The sequence below is a fragment of the Diadema antillarum genome, unplaced genomic scaffold (assembly GCF_040938485.1).
Source record: "Diadema antillarum isolate AM-2024a unplaced genomic scaffold, OU_Dant_1.0 seq00000957_RagTag, whole genome shotgun sequence".
In the NCBI taxonomy this organism is placed as follows: Eukaryota; Metazoa; Echinodermata; class Echinoidea; order Diadematoida; family Diadematidae; genus Diadema; species Diadema antillarum.
Genome location: NW_027271805.1, coordinates 446,841 through 464,026, shown reverse-complemented (window position 1 = coordinate 464,026; position 17,186 = coordinate 446,841). Strand labels below are relative to the sequence as shown.

At 39.1% G+C, this 17,186-nt stretch overlaps 1 protein-coding gene across 1 annotated transcript in view; it reads right to left on the bottom strand.

Moving 5' to 3' along the window:
* Positions 1–17,186, bottom strand: part of LOC139741859 (fibronectin-like) — a 43,945-nt gene that overhangs the window by 18,015 nt on the left and 8,744 nt on the right. Inside the window, exons 6-13 of the mRNA XM_071652435.1 lie at positions 16,617–16,898; positions 14,240–14,518; positions 11,933–12,205; positions 10,751–11,098; positions 9,803–10,075; positions 4,774–5,061; positions 4,142–4,453; positions 3,023–3,182 (exon numbers count right to left, since the gene is read on the bottom strand). Coding sequence (XP_071508536.1) covers positions 3,023–3,182; positions 4,142–4,453; positions 4,774–5,061; positions 9,803–10,075; positions 10,751–11,098; positions 11,933–12,205; positions 14,240–14,518; positions 16,617–16,898 — 2,215 coding nt within the window. The remainder of the gene's footprint in view (positions 1–3,022; positions 3,183–4,141; positions 4,454–4,773; positions 5,062–9,802; positions 10,076–10,750; positions 11,099–11,932; positions 12,206–14,239; positions 14,519–16,616; positions 16,899–17,186) is intronic.

Sequence of the window (17,186 nt, the reverse complement as noted above, 5' to 3'; positions counted from 1 at the left end):
TTTCAACTTTTTAAGGGATGGTACAGTTTTGGTGGAGATGAGAATTGGGCTTTTAACTTTTTGTGAGATACCCAGAAAACACTTAAGATATAGTACAGAACATACCATTTTAAGAGGAATTCAAAGTTTATTTAATGAAAATCGGGTTTGGAATGACTGAAACATCCAAAAACAAAGTAAAACAAAGCAATCCTAATAAAATGTGGGTCCCACACTTTATTAGAATCCCTGTTTTTTGGATATCTCAGCCATTTCAAAATCAATTTTCATCAAATAAACAGTGAATTTCTCATAGAATTACATGCTCTTTCATATATCATAAGAGGTTTCTCATTATCTCACCAAAAATGTAAAAAACCTGAAATTAGTTCTCAACCAAAACTATACGATCCCTTTAACCATCAAAATTAATCAATTCTAATGTAGATCAGCTTGGAAAAGTGCCTGCAACAAATTTTGGCAAAAACGCAATAGAAAACAAAAGGTCGAAAAAACAATAAAATACACAAGAAATTAACAAAACAATACAAAACAAAAGAAACTGATTTTGATTGTGCTATCTTTTTATAAGAAGATTGTTCGATATGTCTTGAGGAACTCTGACACAAAAATTTAGCAATCCTTCAATCTTTTTAATGGAGTTATAGGTGAAAATATGATTTCATGCGTAAATTTGCATAATTAATGTATTAAAAAATATAAAATCAAATTTTTTCCTATTGTATGACCATATAATCTTGTAGTTGACATCCTGCTCTATGTACAGGAAAAATTTTGTGGCAATCGCGCGATCGGCGGCCGAGATCTGAAGGGGGGGGGGGGGGGTCAAATTGAACCCCCCCCCCGTAAAAACTTGGTCTCAAATAGCCCAGTTAGAATAGGGTTAAAGGACATTAAATAAGCTTAGTCTCCCAATAACTCAAGAACGGATGATTGGATTTTCACCAAACTCGAGGGGTGTGTTTACTATAGAGAAAACAATTAAGTTTAGGGTCCTGGGGTCAAAGGTCATAGGGGTGATAAAAGGAAAAAAAGAAGCTAATCTCCCAATAATTTAAAAATAGATGCTCAGATTTTCACTGAATATGTTGTGTGGATGTCCCTCTACCTCTACGCTTGTGTTGAAGACACTGCCTATGAGATAGTGATAACATATATATATTAATCATGGCTGCTTGGCAGAAGTCGTTCGGGTGATCACGCAACTCTCAAGAAGTCTTGTGCCGCGGACATTGTTTTCTTTGTTTTTTCTTTTTCTTTTTTACTTTTCGGCGTTTACATTTCTCCAATTCACAAATTGTCATTCCTTTAATTACATATACCAAGTAAGAAATAATCTCACATCCACATCTGGGAATCTACACCCTACAAGCAATGCTTCTATGTAGATTCCTCATATTTCACATGTTTTATTGTCTTATAAGCTGTACTTGACGATTCATCCATGCTTTTGTATTGTGATGTTTATGTTTTCTGTATTTGTTGAAATGTGAAATATGGAACAATAAAAAACAAACAAAAACAAACAAACAAAAGTCTGCTCTCTCAGAGTGCTCAATCCTCTTGTTATCAATTCATTTCTACCCTGTCCACTAACTTTCATCACTCAACATTAATAGCTACATACATTAAACAAGGAAAAGTAGAAATTACGCGGTGCGTAATATATGTCCCCGCCGGAAGTAGCATTTAGTAGCAAAATGCACAATATAGGTAAAAAGATGAAGGTCAAAGGTCAAAGAAGTCAAAGGTCAAAATTCTATGTAGAAGTTTTGAAGCCCTCACCTAGTGCCATCACATAAAGCAAACGGAATCGAAATCGGGTTAGAAATGGAGAAGGAGTAGCATTTTGTAGGCAATGTGCAATATAGGTCAAAAATCAAGGTCAAAGGTCAAAGAAGTCAAAGGTCAAAATTCTGTGTAGAAGTTTTGAAGCCCTCACCTAGTGCCATCACTTAAAGCAAACGGAATTGAAATCGGGTTACAAATGGCAAAGGAGTAGCATTTTGTAGCAAAATGTACAATATAGGTCAAAAATCAAGGTCAAAGGTCAAAGAAGTCAAAGGTCAAAATTCTGTGTAGAAGTTTTGAAGCCCTCACCTAGTGCCATCACATAAAGCAAACGGAATCAAAATCGGGTTAGAAATGGCGAAGGAGTAGCATTTTGTAGGCAATGTGCAATATAGGTCAAAAATCAAGGTCAAAGGTCAAAGAAGTCAAAGGTCAAAATTCTGTGTAGAAGTTTTGAAGCCCTCACCTAGTGCCATCACTTAAAGCAAACGGAATTGAAATCGGGTTACAAATGGCGAAGGAGTAGCATTTTGTAGCAAAATGTACAATATAGGTCAAAAATCAAGGTCAAAGGTCAAAGAAGTCAAAGGTCAAAATTCTGTGTAGAAGTTTTGAAGCCCTCACCTAGTGCCATCATATAAAGCAAACGGAATCAAAATCGGGTTAGAAATGGCGAAGGAGTAGCATTTTGAAGCAAAATGTACAATATAGGTCAAAGGTCAAGGTCAAAGGTCACAATTGAAATTCTGTATAGAAGTTTCAAAGCTCCCATGTAGTGCTATCATATAAAGCAAACAGAATCAAAATTGGGTTAGAAATGGCGAAGGAGTAGCATTTTGAACGTTTTGATCACACACGGACGCACACACGGACGGACACACGGACGGACGGACGGACGGACGGACACACGGACACACGGACACACACACGTACGGAGCCCGTTTCATAGTCCCCTGCTCGAACTCGTTCGGCGGGGACAATAAAATCATGATGAGCAGTTAGCAGCTCTGCGTAAGTTACTACAGATTATCAACAGATTTATATGTTGACCTACTCTGAATGCAGCTTTAGTCAACAAATTCTGCATGAACAGTGATGAAAACAAACTCTTAATGCATATGTATCACATTATACAGCAGATTATTTGTGTCATATCCTTTTCCTTTTTACTTGCATGAATTTAGCTCCATTCTTTAACATATGGCTGAAAACAAATTGATAGCCTTCTCACCCAGCTGCTGGTGAACTGGCTCTGACAGTGTAGTAGATGTCTGGGCGTCGCCCACCAGAGGATTGCGGAGGTCCGGTGCGCACTGGGAAGTCCCAAGAGACGGACATGGTTGTTGGAGAAGTTGGGTCTGCCATAATGTTGATAGGTGGGATTGGCCCATCTGTACCAGCAAATGTTAAACAGGATTTCTGTTAAATTACTTGTTCAAGTTGAGGCAATATTCACCTGAAAAAATTTCAGAGGGTGGTGTGTGTGTATCCTCTCCCCCATTCCCACACCCGCCCATTACCACACACACGCACTAATTCAAATGGAATGTCACATATCGATCATTATATACTGCATAAATGATTCCTGTTCGTATACACATGAAACTCAGCAAGCCTACATCTTCTGAGAGTATCTATTAGAATATTCATGTTATCCCTGAAAAGGATCATTTAATTCTTACCCTGAAAGCAAGTAGTGTGCTGAATTTGCCTACCACAGGAAAAAAAAAAAAATTGCTAGAAATTTCACTTCTGATGCTGATCTGATGTCATATTTGAGCCCTAATCTTCACAATACATGTAAGAACAAATAACACTCTCAGAACATGTCAAACTGTGAACTACATTCCATGAATAACAGACTATAGAACAATTTATCCAGCTTGACTTTTACAGATTTCGCTAGAAAATGCATCTGTGAATCTGTCAATAATTGGCGATTAGTCAGCCATGTTTTTGCAAATTAGATTGTCAAGATCAATGAATTTCACTTGGGAAATGAATTTTTGGGACTCAGCATACCCAAAATGTTTTGACTCCCAACTTTTCCTAAATAATGCCGCTAGAACCTCTTGGTTGGTACGAAGCCTTTTTCATGAATCCTTCCAGATTAACAAAATGACCAACCACGAAGCAACCAACTGCCTGCCCAACAGATCACCTGCCCAACCACACTCCAATTACTACAAATACATATCCCCTTCATACTTTATTTGGCAGGGGAAAAACTTCTCTGTCTGATCACGCCTTGGGATGAATCAAAATCTACACTGACTGTTTGAAAGAGTTACATGTCAATGCTTTGAATTGGTCTGGTGTCCAACTGCTACAGTAACCGTAACATTCTCACCAATTGTTGTCATAACTTCTTGCACTACTACTGTGCTGAGGGTACCATCATGGTTGGCCGCCACCGACACTCGGTAATTGGTAGCTGGCAGCAGATTGTAGAAGGTGTGTTCCCTGGTGGAGTGGTGGAGAGTTATGCTCTCTCGTGGTCCAAGAGTTTCTCCGTTGTCATCCACGGCCTCCGCCACCACTACAAAGCTGTGAGGATGCTGGCCTCGTGCCATGACTGGGGGCTGCCATGAGACATCAATCTGAGTTCCCGTAGCAACAATTTCCACATTCTGAGGCTCCAGGCTGCCCTGTGGGAGTGGCTCTGCAGAAAATCATGCCGTTGCTTCAAATTTCTGTACAATCATTGCAATGCAAGATTTAGGTCTCTTTGTCCAATCACACTAGCATGAGATTGTATACAATACACTACTGGTCATTTTTCTTCTGAAGAAATTTTTGCTATTTCACATCATCATACTAATCTTAAATTTTCAATCATAAATCATGTTAGGCATATCATGGCATACACTTGAAAAACCTTCAGTGCAGAGGAAGAACAGTAATTTACAGGGTTTCAAATACCATGATTAGGAAGTGACAACTGGCCATAAAAGTGACAAGACGTGGTATGAATTGTCATACCTGTCGAGACAGTGCTTTGTTGTGGGTCACTGTAACCATCCTCATTGAAGGCCTCAATGGTCACTTCATACTCCTTGCCTGGATCCAGGTCAGTGAAGGCATAATTTTGCTGGTATCTGTCCACTTCGACTGAGTTCACTACATCCCCAGTCTCTGGGTCAGTCAGGGTCAGACGATAGCCAGTGACAGGACCTTGGGCTTGAGCCCAGCGAATGTTGACCCGGCTTGGAGTTGAAGTCAGGTCTATTCTTTCTGGGGTTGGTGGTGTCCTCCTGGGTGGGGCGGGCTCTGGTGGGAGAGGAGCACGTTATGTCAGGAAAATTCTGTCTGCTGTTCTATGCTAATAATGGACAGAGCATTATCTATTATCAGACCAGGGTCCTGTTTCATATAAAAAAGTCAATCATATCTGTAAGCAAGGGCTGTTGAGCACCAAACACACAATCTTTTATAACTCCAGGTTGTCTGTGTTTTGACGTTGCAATCATTGTTTTTAACATTACTTTGGACATGTATGATTTCATGCATTTTTGTACACATCATGATGTACAGCGTGTCCCAGAAAAAACGAAATTGGGTTTCCATGCAACTTTTTACTATCGAAATCATATATTTTCTTTATGAGATATAAATCAATGGAAAGATAAACTTTTCTTCTTTCATTTGATGTACAACTTAATGTTCATCATTCATGCATGACTGAGTTAGAACAATGAACAGCGGTGCTACCAAATTTTCATTTGCATGCGCAAATTGTGACTTTAAATGAGTTTTTCAGACTTTTAATGTTACGTTTTTGAAAAACAAAGTTCATTAGCCAAATATTCATATTTTCTTCTTTCATTTGAGACCTAACGCTTCAAATATGAATAATGCATGCTTGAGAAAAATTTGCATGAAAACATGCTTCATTTCTACCGATTCTACGGATAGTCGAAAAACAAGCATTCAGCTCTCCCAAACTTAGCATTAGACAATGGGCTCATCTGCACCATTGAATTCACACAAAACAACCGCAGTGCTACAGTGAATGTTATTCGGGGGGGGGGGGGGGGGGGGGAGGTATTTACAGAGAATGCTGTATGAGACGGAAAGCCCTTTGTTGTCATTTATTTAGAATAAGCTATGAGACATAACCAAAATTATTGAAGACTAATATTGTGAGTATGCTCAGGCTGCACGTAGTCCAATGGCTAAGGGAAATCAACATTACAACAATGATACACATTTTGATCGATTTTGTACCTCAAACTTATTTCACTGTTTTCATTCCTCTCTACATTTCCCTCACGCGTGGTTAGTCCTTCATCACTGATAGGGTTTTGAAGTTTTTGAAGGAGGAGGTGAAGAAGAAAGAGAGGGTACATCACTTTATTCATCACTGAACTTGCGCTTCTAACATTTCAAAGGTGCAAGTGCAGGGCAGAAAGTCATCTTTTTTTTTGGGGGGGGGGGGGGGGGGGGCTCGGAAGGTTTTTTTTTGGTCCGTTTCTCCCACCCCACCTTCCCAAACATTCTGCTGATGAACACCCTTTGCTCTGTAGTTAGCTGCATGGTCAGGCAAGCTCATGATCATGTGCTAATTTAAGACCCTATTCACAACCGAACGGTCAGTAACAATCTCTTTTACCCCCTCCCTTTATGTTTGTGTAAATTCATTGAAGCATGAAGAACACTGTTATCTGCCAAGTTGGGCATGTCAGAAAGCTAACTGGCTCCTTATTTACTATCTATCCATCTGGGTAAAATAGAAGCATATTTTCAAATTCAGCTTTCTCCAGCAGGCGTTAATCATTTTTGACGCATGGGATATCATATGAAAGGAAAAAGAATGGATATCAACCCTATTCTAACCTTGACATTTCGCGCCACGATTCCGCAACGCGCAAAGATTTTGCTGCAGCGTTTCATGACTTTTTTCATTGAAGTTTCCCGCATATTTTGAGACCAAATTTGCGACGTACGGGTACACCATTCTGAAGTTACGCAATGTTTCGCATATGCATGTCAACCAAAAAACAGCTCAAATTCATGGTTTTGTGTGCAAATCCATGATGCAAATTGTGCCTTTTTGTCTAATTGATATAAATTAGATTATTTCAACTTTTAACCATTGAAATTAATCAATTCTAATGTAGATCAGCTTGGAAAAGTGCTTGCAACAAATTTTGGCAAAAAAAACAGTAGAAACCAAAAGGTCGAAAAAACAATAAAATACATAAGAAATTAACAAAACAAAAGAAACTGATTTTGATTGCGCTATCTTTTTATAAGAAAATTGTTCGATATGTCTCGAGGAACTCTGACACAAAAATTTAGCAATCCTTCAATATTTTTAATGGAGTTATAGGTGAAAATATGATTTCATGCATAAATTTGCATAATTAATTTATTAAAAATATAAAATCAAATTTTTTCTATTGTATGACCATATAATCTTGTATTTGACATCCGGCTCTATGTACAGGCAAAATTTTGCGGCGATCGCGTGATCGGCGGCCGAGATCTGAAGGGGGGGGGGGGGGGTAAATTGACCCCCCACCCAGTAAAAACTTGGTCTCAAATAGCCCAGTTAGAATAGGGTTAAGGCTTTGATTTTATTGTTTGCAAAAGATTGCAGAAATAAGTCTGAAAAACTCAAAGTCGACATTTGCTAGTGCAAATGAAAATTTAGTAGCACTACTGTCTATTGTTCTAACACAGTCATGCACGAATTTTGAACAATGGGTTGTGCACCAACCAGGTGGGGCATGGTGCCCATTTGATGGAGTTGAGATTCTATCCCCCTAGGGATGCTACCTACCAAGTTTGGTGAAAATTTGTGATAGGGTTTTCAAGAAAAAGATGAAAATTTACAATTTCGGCCCAACTTTAGGCCCCCTGGGGCCCCCCAGGTGGGGCATGGTGCCCATTTGATAAGAATGAGATTCTTTACCCCTAGGGATGCTACCTGCTAACTTTGGTGAAAATTTATAATGGCATATTCAAGAAAAAGATGAAAATGTACCATTTGGGCCCCATTAGGACCCCTCCCCACCACCTCCCCTGGGTCCTAAGGGGGGCATCCCTGATTCCGCCATGAACAAACTTGAAACCACAGTCATCAATGTACTAATTCATAGTATTAACTTAGCTCTATCACTTCTGGTTCTAGAGAAGAAGATTTTTTAAGATTCCTTAATTTTGGGGGGTTTGGTATTGGTAACCTATCCCCCTAGGGATGCTACCTGCCAAGTTTGGTGAAAATTGGTCGAGGGGTTCTCAAGAAGATGAAAATGTAAAAAGTTCAGTATGACGGACGACGAACGACGGACGACGGAAGACGGACGAAGAGCGATCGCAATAGCTCACTTGAACCTTAGGCTCAGGTGAGCAAAAAATGAGAAAGGATTTAATTCCAATCAAAACATTTGGGGGAATTTCGATTTGTATTTCTGCATGTTTTAGAAAATCTTTGCTTGTTTGTTAAATTAATTTTTACAGGAAAGAGCCAAATGATGTAAGTTCAGTATCAGGGTTTTGAAGAATTATGTGTATATGCAAAATCTTGTTAAGTCTAACTTGAGAATAAAGCTTGTATGAAAAACAGCATACACGTTTGTGTTTCTTTCACAGATGCCTTTGTAGCTTGATATACAATAGTCAAGTATTGTGTGAAATAGCCCTTATTGCACAATGTATGTAGGGCACGTTTGTTTGTTTGTTTGTTCATTTCCATCTGAGAAGATGGCTGGACAGCCATATTCAGCTACGAAGCTGGTCTTCTATGGGGTCCAGTTGGATGTGAGGTGGGATCACTTCACTGGGTTAAGAACTCTGCTCTTTGCGATGAATGAATGAAGTGGGATCTTTGACGTGCACGAGTTGTGACTCTCTCATACATGGGAACTCCATTTTATGTCCTATCTGAGGGACAGAGAGTTTTGCCTCTTACTAGAGGGGACAGTATGATAACACACAACACAGCTCAGTCCAGACTCGGCTTCCTACCCGGGCCCTTAGGATCGTGAGGCAGATGTGCTACCAACCGAGCCAACTGTTGTACTGCAATCACTTTATTTATTTATTTATTTATTTATTTATTCAAGATTTCATGCGTGTTCACAAAATAGGAGTGCATACAAAATGTATGCAAGTACATCTCATATAGCCAAGACAGAATATATATACGATAAGTACACATTGATAAGAAGCAGTTACAGAAATAGTATACAACTCTAAGAGAGCTACATTATTCAAGGTAACGAACACGCAAAGGAATTGCAACATAAGCTTAAAGCTTGAAAATCGTTGCAACCCCCGTGCACACAATCTATATGCTTGCCAATATTTAAATGATGAGTTGAGGGGGGGGGGGGGTATTTACAAAGAGAGGAACATGAGGGGGGAAAGAAGAAATGCATGTGTGGTGCCTATTTGTCCTGTCGGACATTGACAAGAGAGAACAAAAAAAAAAAGATTAAAGTGTCAAGTCATTATAAGCGAATTATACTGATTAAATTTCTCATAAATCCCATTCAAATGTCGATTTCAGGGGAAATATATGATCATTGCAAGATTAATAGTTAATAGTACCCAGGAGTTCAGCGTGAAGCTGATAATAGAATATGTTTTTTCTGCAGTAACTTCCTTGTTTGTGCTGTGCTTTGTGTTACATGACTTTGTTTAATCTCTCCAAATTGGCACGGAAACAACCACCACATTTAAGTATGTAATGACAAAAACAAGTCGTCACTCCATTGCAAAATGTAGCATTGTCTGTAAAATTGATTAATTCATTGGATGAAATTGGGTTGCTCATTGGCACATTGCATCGTGTAGTATGTGATAAATAGTGGTCGTTAAACAGGCCACTTACTGATTTTGAAAGGCCATGATTTTGTGGAGTTGACACATAGGCCACAAAAAGCTTACCGCTTTATTCCCTTCAGAAGAGTGAAGCCTAATTGCTGGGGAATACAGTCCACAAACCTGTTCATTTATTTTTCCCTTTTTCACATTTCCGAAATCTGAAGTTGGAAAAACTAACCTGTTCTAAGCTTGGATGAAATGGGCTGTGAGCTCCCAACATCATTATAGCTCTGCAATTCTGCCTGATAGATGGTGTCTGGTTCCAGATCTTCAAAGGTGAAAGAAGTCGTTCTTGGGCTGAGGTTTTCTGAGTACTGCCTTGGGTAAGTGGCAGTGCCGAGAGACAGGGTGTAACCATCAATCGGAGTGCTCGGAGCTCGCCATGTCAGTGTGGCAGAGTTTGAGGTGGTGGAAGCTGCGAGCCCCTCTGGCCTTCCAGGAAGTGGACGCTCTACCACAAGTTTTAATGACCATCGAAACAGCACATTAAACACATGCTCAGAACTGATATTCAACATCCACATGACATGAACCCAACGGCAACCCCCTCCCCCATCTAACCAGTGAGCTCTCATTCCCACTCTCATTCCCATAGCCTATCTCAAGACAAACATTCCTTCACCTCATCTTACGTAAGTTGTCTTACAACACCTTTGAAAAGATTTTGTGTGTTCAAAATGAGATGTCAGAACTCAGTACAAAGAAAAATGAAAATCTTAAGATAGAAAAGTTTGTTTAATGGTAACAAATCAGATTTCAGGATTTGATCAATTTTTCTACAATTTTAAGATGTTTTATCAAAACCCCTTTAGATTTCTCAGGAGTCTGAAGAAAAAGAAAGTGAGAGAGAAAAAAACAACAAACAACCCTTTTTAAAGAGAAATCTCCAGTAAAATACATCCCCTTTTTCTAAACAGAAAAACACCTTGCGGCAGAGTCATAAATACAATGTTCTGTTTTAATTCTATTCACACAGATGTCCTGGGACAGTATCACTACATGCGTTACCATTAGCAGCTCATTATAAGGGTTCTACATCACCAATAGTTGCACAGGTGCAAATGTATGAAAACATGCTTAACATGGGATATAACAACAATTGTGCATGAATGCTATCCTGACAAACCTGTTCTTCCAGTAGCCATGGTAGGTGTGCTCTCTCCCATGTCATTAACAGCACTGACAGACACGAGATATTCCGTATCAGGTTCTAGATTCCTCAAGAGATACTGGGTCTTGGTGGACCGGACAGTCTGCTCAATCTCGTCGGAGCTGCCCGACCTTGCTCTCCCAGCCCGCACGATGTACCTGGACAGATCCTCGTTGGATGGGTTCCAGCTCACCCTCAGGTTGTTACCCTCTGTGTTTACAGACACCCCTGTTGGAGAGCGGGGAACACCCTGACCTTGGCCTCCTGTTCCACCTCCTGTTCCACCACCTGTTCCACCACCTGACCCACCACCTCTCTGATCTCCTGGATGGGCATCCATTTAGGGAGTGACAAGAGCACAAGCCATCATATGAGAATCAATAATAATAGTACATCTACAAATGTACTTATATAGCAATTCTCCCCATCACATATAGCTCTCCGAATCTGAATGCATGAGGCGCTCTCATTTTTTATCTTTAATTCTTGGGATATACCTTCCCGTTAAGAATGCACGATGTGTAAATGTACTCTTTTATACACATTGAATGCCGAAGTACTAGTATTCACAGGTGGTATAAAATTCTGTCTTATAATCTGTTGAATAATCCGTAACTTTACATTTGATGAATGGGATTCTTCTGCATAGTGAAACCCAATGCTGGACCGATGATGCAAAACAACGAAATTATGGAAAATATCCACAGATGAAGGACGTGACGTGGGTAAACCACAAAACCGGAAGTGTATGTCCCAAGAGCTATCGATCAGATATCAGTATTGCTAGTTGATATCGCTTGATAACGTCCATATGCGATAGGGAGAATTCACAGCAATTGAAATCGCAGTGCTTGACCAGTAAAAGTGGTCAGGAAGTTACTGTAGGTGTCTCATAAAAGTTGCTATAGTGAGAGTTGAGTATGGATGCTTGATGAAAGCAGATTCCAGCATACATGATGCCTAAAATTGGAAAGCATTGTCATTTGAAACTGAATTCTATTGAAACCATGTGTGTATTCAACCAAGGCAATATTGACTGTTATCTACAGTCTGAACTTGTTTCAGTCTTTCTGCTATAAGTGTATTGCAAAACATACAAACATAATTGATTTCGACCAACTTCAATCATTAATATTGTCAGAAATCTAGCAAACATACTTGTTCTGATGGTTTGTTGTATGGGCGGGCTTGTGGCATCACCCTTGTACGAGGTAAGCGACACCGTATAATCTGTTCCAGGATCCATGTTTTCAAATGTGTAAGAGTCATCAACGGGCGACAATGTTTCCTTTGCAACAACATTGGCAGGGCTACCAGCTGGTGCAACCTGAATGTTGTAGCCATCAACATTTTCTTGACTTGCAGGCCACCTAACTTCAATTGTGCTGTCCGAGGCACGCAGGTTCATGGAAGATGGTGGTGAGATATTCACTGTTAGCCAGGTAAGTTACCGCAAAGAAATCAACAAACAGAAAGAAAGAGGGAGAAAAGAGAGACACAGACAGAAATAAGAACTTTGTTTGTGTCAGTGCTTCATAACGCCCTACTATTTTGAAACGGAATTCTACAACTTTTTTTCTGTGATCCTTCCTGTACAGACATATTACACGCAAATAGGTTGAAAAAATAAAGAAATACATAAGATAATTTCAAAGAATAAATACAAATGAAATAAAAATCACAACCTATCATGTTCATTGAGGAATTGCTAACTTATAAAAGACATTTGTATCCAAAAATTACTATTCCTCAAAGGAAACCCAAACCCAAAGAGAATGTGGCTTGAGTGAAAGCAGCAACATTAGTACAACACATCAGTCAAGGTTTGAGGAGAATCAGACAATCGAAAAAGTTATGAATTTCTTAAGTTTTGGTGTTGGAACCGCTGGATGAGGAGGCTACTAGAGGTTGAGGCATCATGTGTGGACAACAATATAAGGAAAATATAAAGGGAATTCTACAAAAATTAATTTTTCTTGAAAATTACATATTCCATTAACTTGATACTGACATATGTTCCGGGTAGCAAATATTCCCCCTGCTTTCTAAAGCGGTTAGTCAAGTGCTCTTTTATAATGCTAGAAAAGTGAATTTTGGTGGAATTTTCTTTACATTTTCTTTATATTGTTGTCCACACATGCGTCATAACCTCTAGTAGTATATGCTCACTTGCGTTTTTGGCTCATGAGCTAACTAGAAATATCGCTACGGCGACTGATATGCCTCCACCATAATGCATGGTTCTCCTAATAGGTCTATAGTACAATGTCTTGACAATGTGTGATGACAGTTTCACACAATTATCAAAATATTAAAATGACAGGTTTGCCACAAATGTGCTAGATGTTCACTTTCCTAGAACTAGGTTCAATTGGATGAATGATTAAAACGTCAGAGTGCAGGTATATGGGGAACTGATAATTTTTACTTGACTTTTGATCCTTTTATAAGTTTATGCATTGAGTAATTTTCAAGGTATTGAGAAAAAGTATAATTTCAGTATCAAATGGTAAAAGAGCATTATCTAAACCTGGCCTTTGACCTTTGACCTCACAGTTCCAAAGAGAATCACTGTTAGGCTGAACATGCATAAATATGTAAGTTTCATGATGATACCTTGAGTTACTTTCAAGATATGGAGGAAAAGGTGCAATTTAGCACTTTCACTTGACCTTAGACCTTTTGGCAAGAAACTTCCCACAGAATATATATTGGGTAATACATGCATACATCAAGTTTAAAAAAAAAAACAACCTTCAGGCATTGCATAAATACAAGGAAAGTAGTGATATTTTGAGGAGTTGACCTTGACCTTTGACCCCCTGACCTTTGAACCATGACCCCAACTTCCCTAGATAATCACTGCCCATTGGAACAAGCATATATACTAAGTTCCATGAAGATACCTTGAACCATTTGCGAGATATGGAGAAAAACATGAATTTTTAAACTTTTTTTCACAAAATAACCTGTGACCTTTGACCTTTGACCCCATGACCCTAAAATCCAAACAAAGTATTATCCCCCCAGGATATACCCTCATACCAAGTTTGATGTAAAACCATCACACGGTTCTTGAGATATCGACAAAAACAAAACGGGACGGACGTACGGACGGACGTACGGACGGACGACCTGAAAACATAATGCCTCCGGCCACTTCGTTGGTGGAGGCATAAAAATGTTAGAACCTGAGAATCAAAACTGCTATGTCAGGGAGATAATAACTGTCTTCGTTTTAGAATTATCACCTCCACAATTAGCATTTCAAACCCCTCTGATAGCTGATGGAAGATTCCCTCCGCTAATAGTCATTATCTCTATGGTGACATTTTCACACGCTTTAGTGTACATTGAATACTGAAAAGAACTGGTGGTGTGAGGAAATGGTGGGCTCACTCTGAAAAGCTCCTGGGTTTACAATATTCTATCGGAGACAACAATTTTTTTCTTCTGAAAACTCACTTGTTCTAATAACCTGTCTAAGAGGCTGGCTCTCCACACCATTTTGCCCCAAGGAGAACAAGCTGACCTGGTACTCTGTGTTTGGATCGAGGTCAGGTACAGTAAAGCTGGTGACATCTGGTCTGAATGACTGAGAAAACTTGTTGGGTTCTGTGGCTGAGGCAACATTAAGTCTGTAGCCATTAATGTTACCGCGAGCTGCTCCCCACTCTACATCGATGGCATCAGAGCGACTTGTCATCCTAACTCCTGATGGTGGATTGGGGCCTTGAGCCGCCGCTGCACCATGTCAAAAAGAGAGGGAGAGGAAAAAAAAATAAAACATTTATCATTATAAGATTTTTTTTAATTGATTAAAAAGCTTTTCCAGCAATACAGCACACACACAGATACTCAGGAGTCCTCTAGAGCAAACTAGAAATGTCACTATGGCAACTGGTACGCCTCCCTACATGGTTTGCATTACCGGTCTCTAGTATGCCTTCTACAACACGAGACGACAGTGTCATATAACTGGCAAAAATTGTAATGACACATTTGTCACAAATATGTTGAGTGTTTACTTTCCTTAAACTAGGTTTCTTTTGGGTGGATGGATAGATTGTTAAAGAGAACAAGTATTTAGGAATTTGAGCAGTTACATATGTACACTTGACCTTACAACAACCACTGCCCTTTGACCCCATGGCAGACAATTCTTAATATAATCACTGGTAAAATCCATTTTCCTGACAATTCTTTGAGCTATTTTCAAAATATGGGGAAAAATTGACATTTTAACATTTTCACTTGACCTTTGACCCCATGGCCAAAATCTTTAAAACGAAATCATTGTGCAGTACAGTAATGCATGCGCACACTGTAAAACTAGAAATGTTTGCAAGCATTCAAATTTTGTGAATTTCGCAAGAGCATATAAATTTGCAAAATTAAAATACATACGAATGTTCTTGTCTACACAATGCATTGAATGCCAATGGCAAATCACACACACACACAAAAAGAGCCATCGGCACCAATTTGTGACAATTTCATGCTGGGAAAATATCTTGGTTTACAGTACCTAGTTTAAAACGAGGAATGTTCGCGTGCATTTTAATTTCATGAATTTCATGAGAGCTAAAATTCGCGGAATTAAAATGCACGCAAAAGTTCTTTTCTACACTATATGCATTAAATGTCAGAGGCAGCTCGCGAAAATTTCATGTGGCAAAACAGGCTGTCAGCTCCACTTCGCAAAAATATCGTATTTTAGAGTATATCTATGTGATGAGTAATCTAGAACTTATGGAGGATTTTAATATAATTCAATGCAATTCTAATGTAATTTCAGCATTAAACGGTAGAATTTTACCATTTTAACCTAACTTCTGGCTGTTGACCTTGACCTCATAACCCCAAATTCCAAAGAGAATCATTGTCAGGCTGTACATGATGCAAATTTCATGAAGATACCTTGAGCCATTTCCGAGATATGGAGAAAATATAACATTTTACCATTTTCACTTGACCTTTGACTTTGTGAGCTTTGAGCCGATGGCCAAAAACTTCCCCTAGAGAATCTTAATCTGGATATGCATGTACACACTACCCAGTAAGTTTCAACAAAATACCTTCAGGCAATGCATAGATATGGGGAATAAATAGCAAAAGTGAAATTGCACAAAAATGAATGAAAGGCATAAAAATTTCCACTTTCACAGTATGTGATGTCATGATCTGTAGTAGTCTTCTGATCCAGCAGTCTTGTTACCAAAACTTCAAAAATTCATAACTTTTGAACGGCCTGTCCAATTTTATTGTTGAGTTCATTAAATTACATGCATGTTTGAGTTTTATTTCCCTTTAACTTTTCTTTCTATTTGACTATGACCTTACTTAACAGGCAAAAAACAAAAAACAAAAACAAACTGAAAATTGGATTCATCTCTTTTCGCATTCAAGCTCTTCAATGGATAGGAAAAGTTAAAAACTTGCAATTGGCCAATATTTGAGATACATAGTTCTTGCAAATTCCTCCATAGCATGAAATGTCATGAAGAGGTAATTTGTCTTTGCAAGCTAAACTGCAAATCCTACAATGTCTTTATATTGAGTGCAAGTCTAGCGAGTTATTCTGTACCCTTTCCATATAAACAGGAAGCACGGTAGGAGTGAATCAAAGACTCCACAATTCATCCATTGCTCATGTTTTATCCTGTTCATATCTAGCTTTGCATATTTGATATAAGAAAAAGGAAACAAGAGGCAACTACTCTAATGAGTTTGGGAATGCTCACTTAATACTGGCATTACTGCACCTGTGACCATATGGTCACACACAAACACACATGCAAACCACTCTCACTAGTTCACATAAATATAACAGCATACTTACTTGTCCGCACATTTGACTGCACGGGCTGGCTTTGTCCGTTTCTGTTGACTGAACGGATAGACACAGTGTACTCAGTAGATGGGTTGAGGTTATCCACTCTGAAGAAATTGGTACCCCGGGGGATCTCCTCAGTAATCTGATTGGGATTACTCACTGGTCCAACATTGAGGATGTAGCTAGTGACATCACCCTCTGGTTCTCCCCATGCCACCTCAATGTTGTCTGGTCCTGAACTTGACTGCATACCAGTGGGAGGGGGTGGCCCCTGCACTCTAGCTGCCTCTGGGTTAGATGTCAGAAAAAAGTATCACGAGTCTCTTCGTACAGTTGTTTTTCAAGACAAAATGTTAATGTAAAAGCAATTATGAAAGAGGAAAGTACAGGAGAGTATGATACACTTTCAGCAATGAGCTAGATGTAAAATGTTCACCACTATGTTTTACACAAAAACAAACTTGAATGTAGCAGGGGTATCAAGCTCCTCCCCTGCAAATGTACAGACTGAAATATTTTTGTCAGCCTGCTGCTCTCAAGGATTTAATAAGACCATAACACCAATAGTTTCTTGAA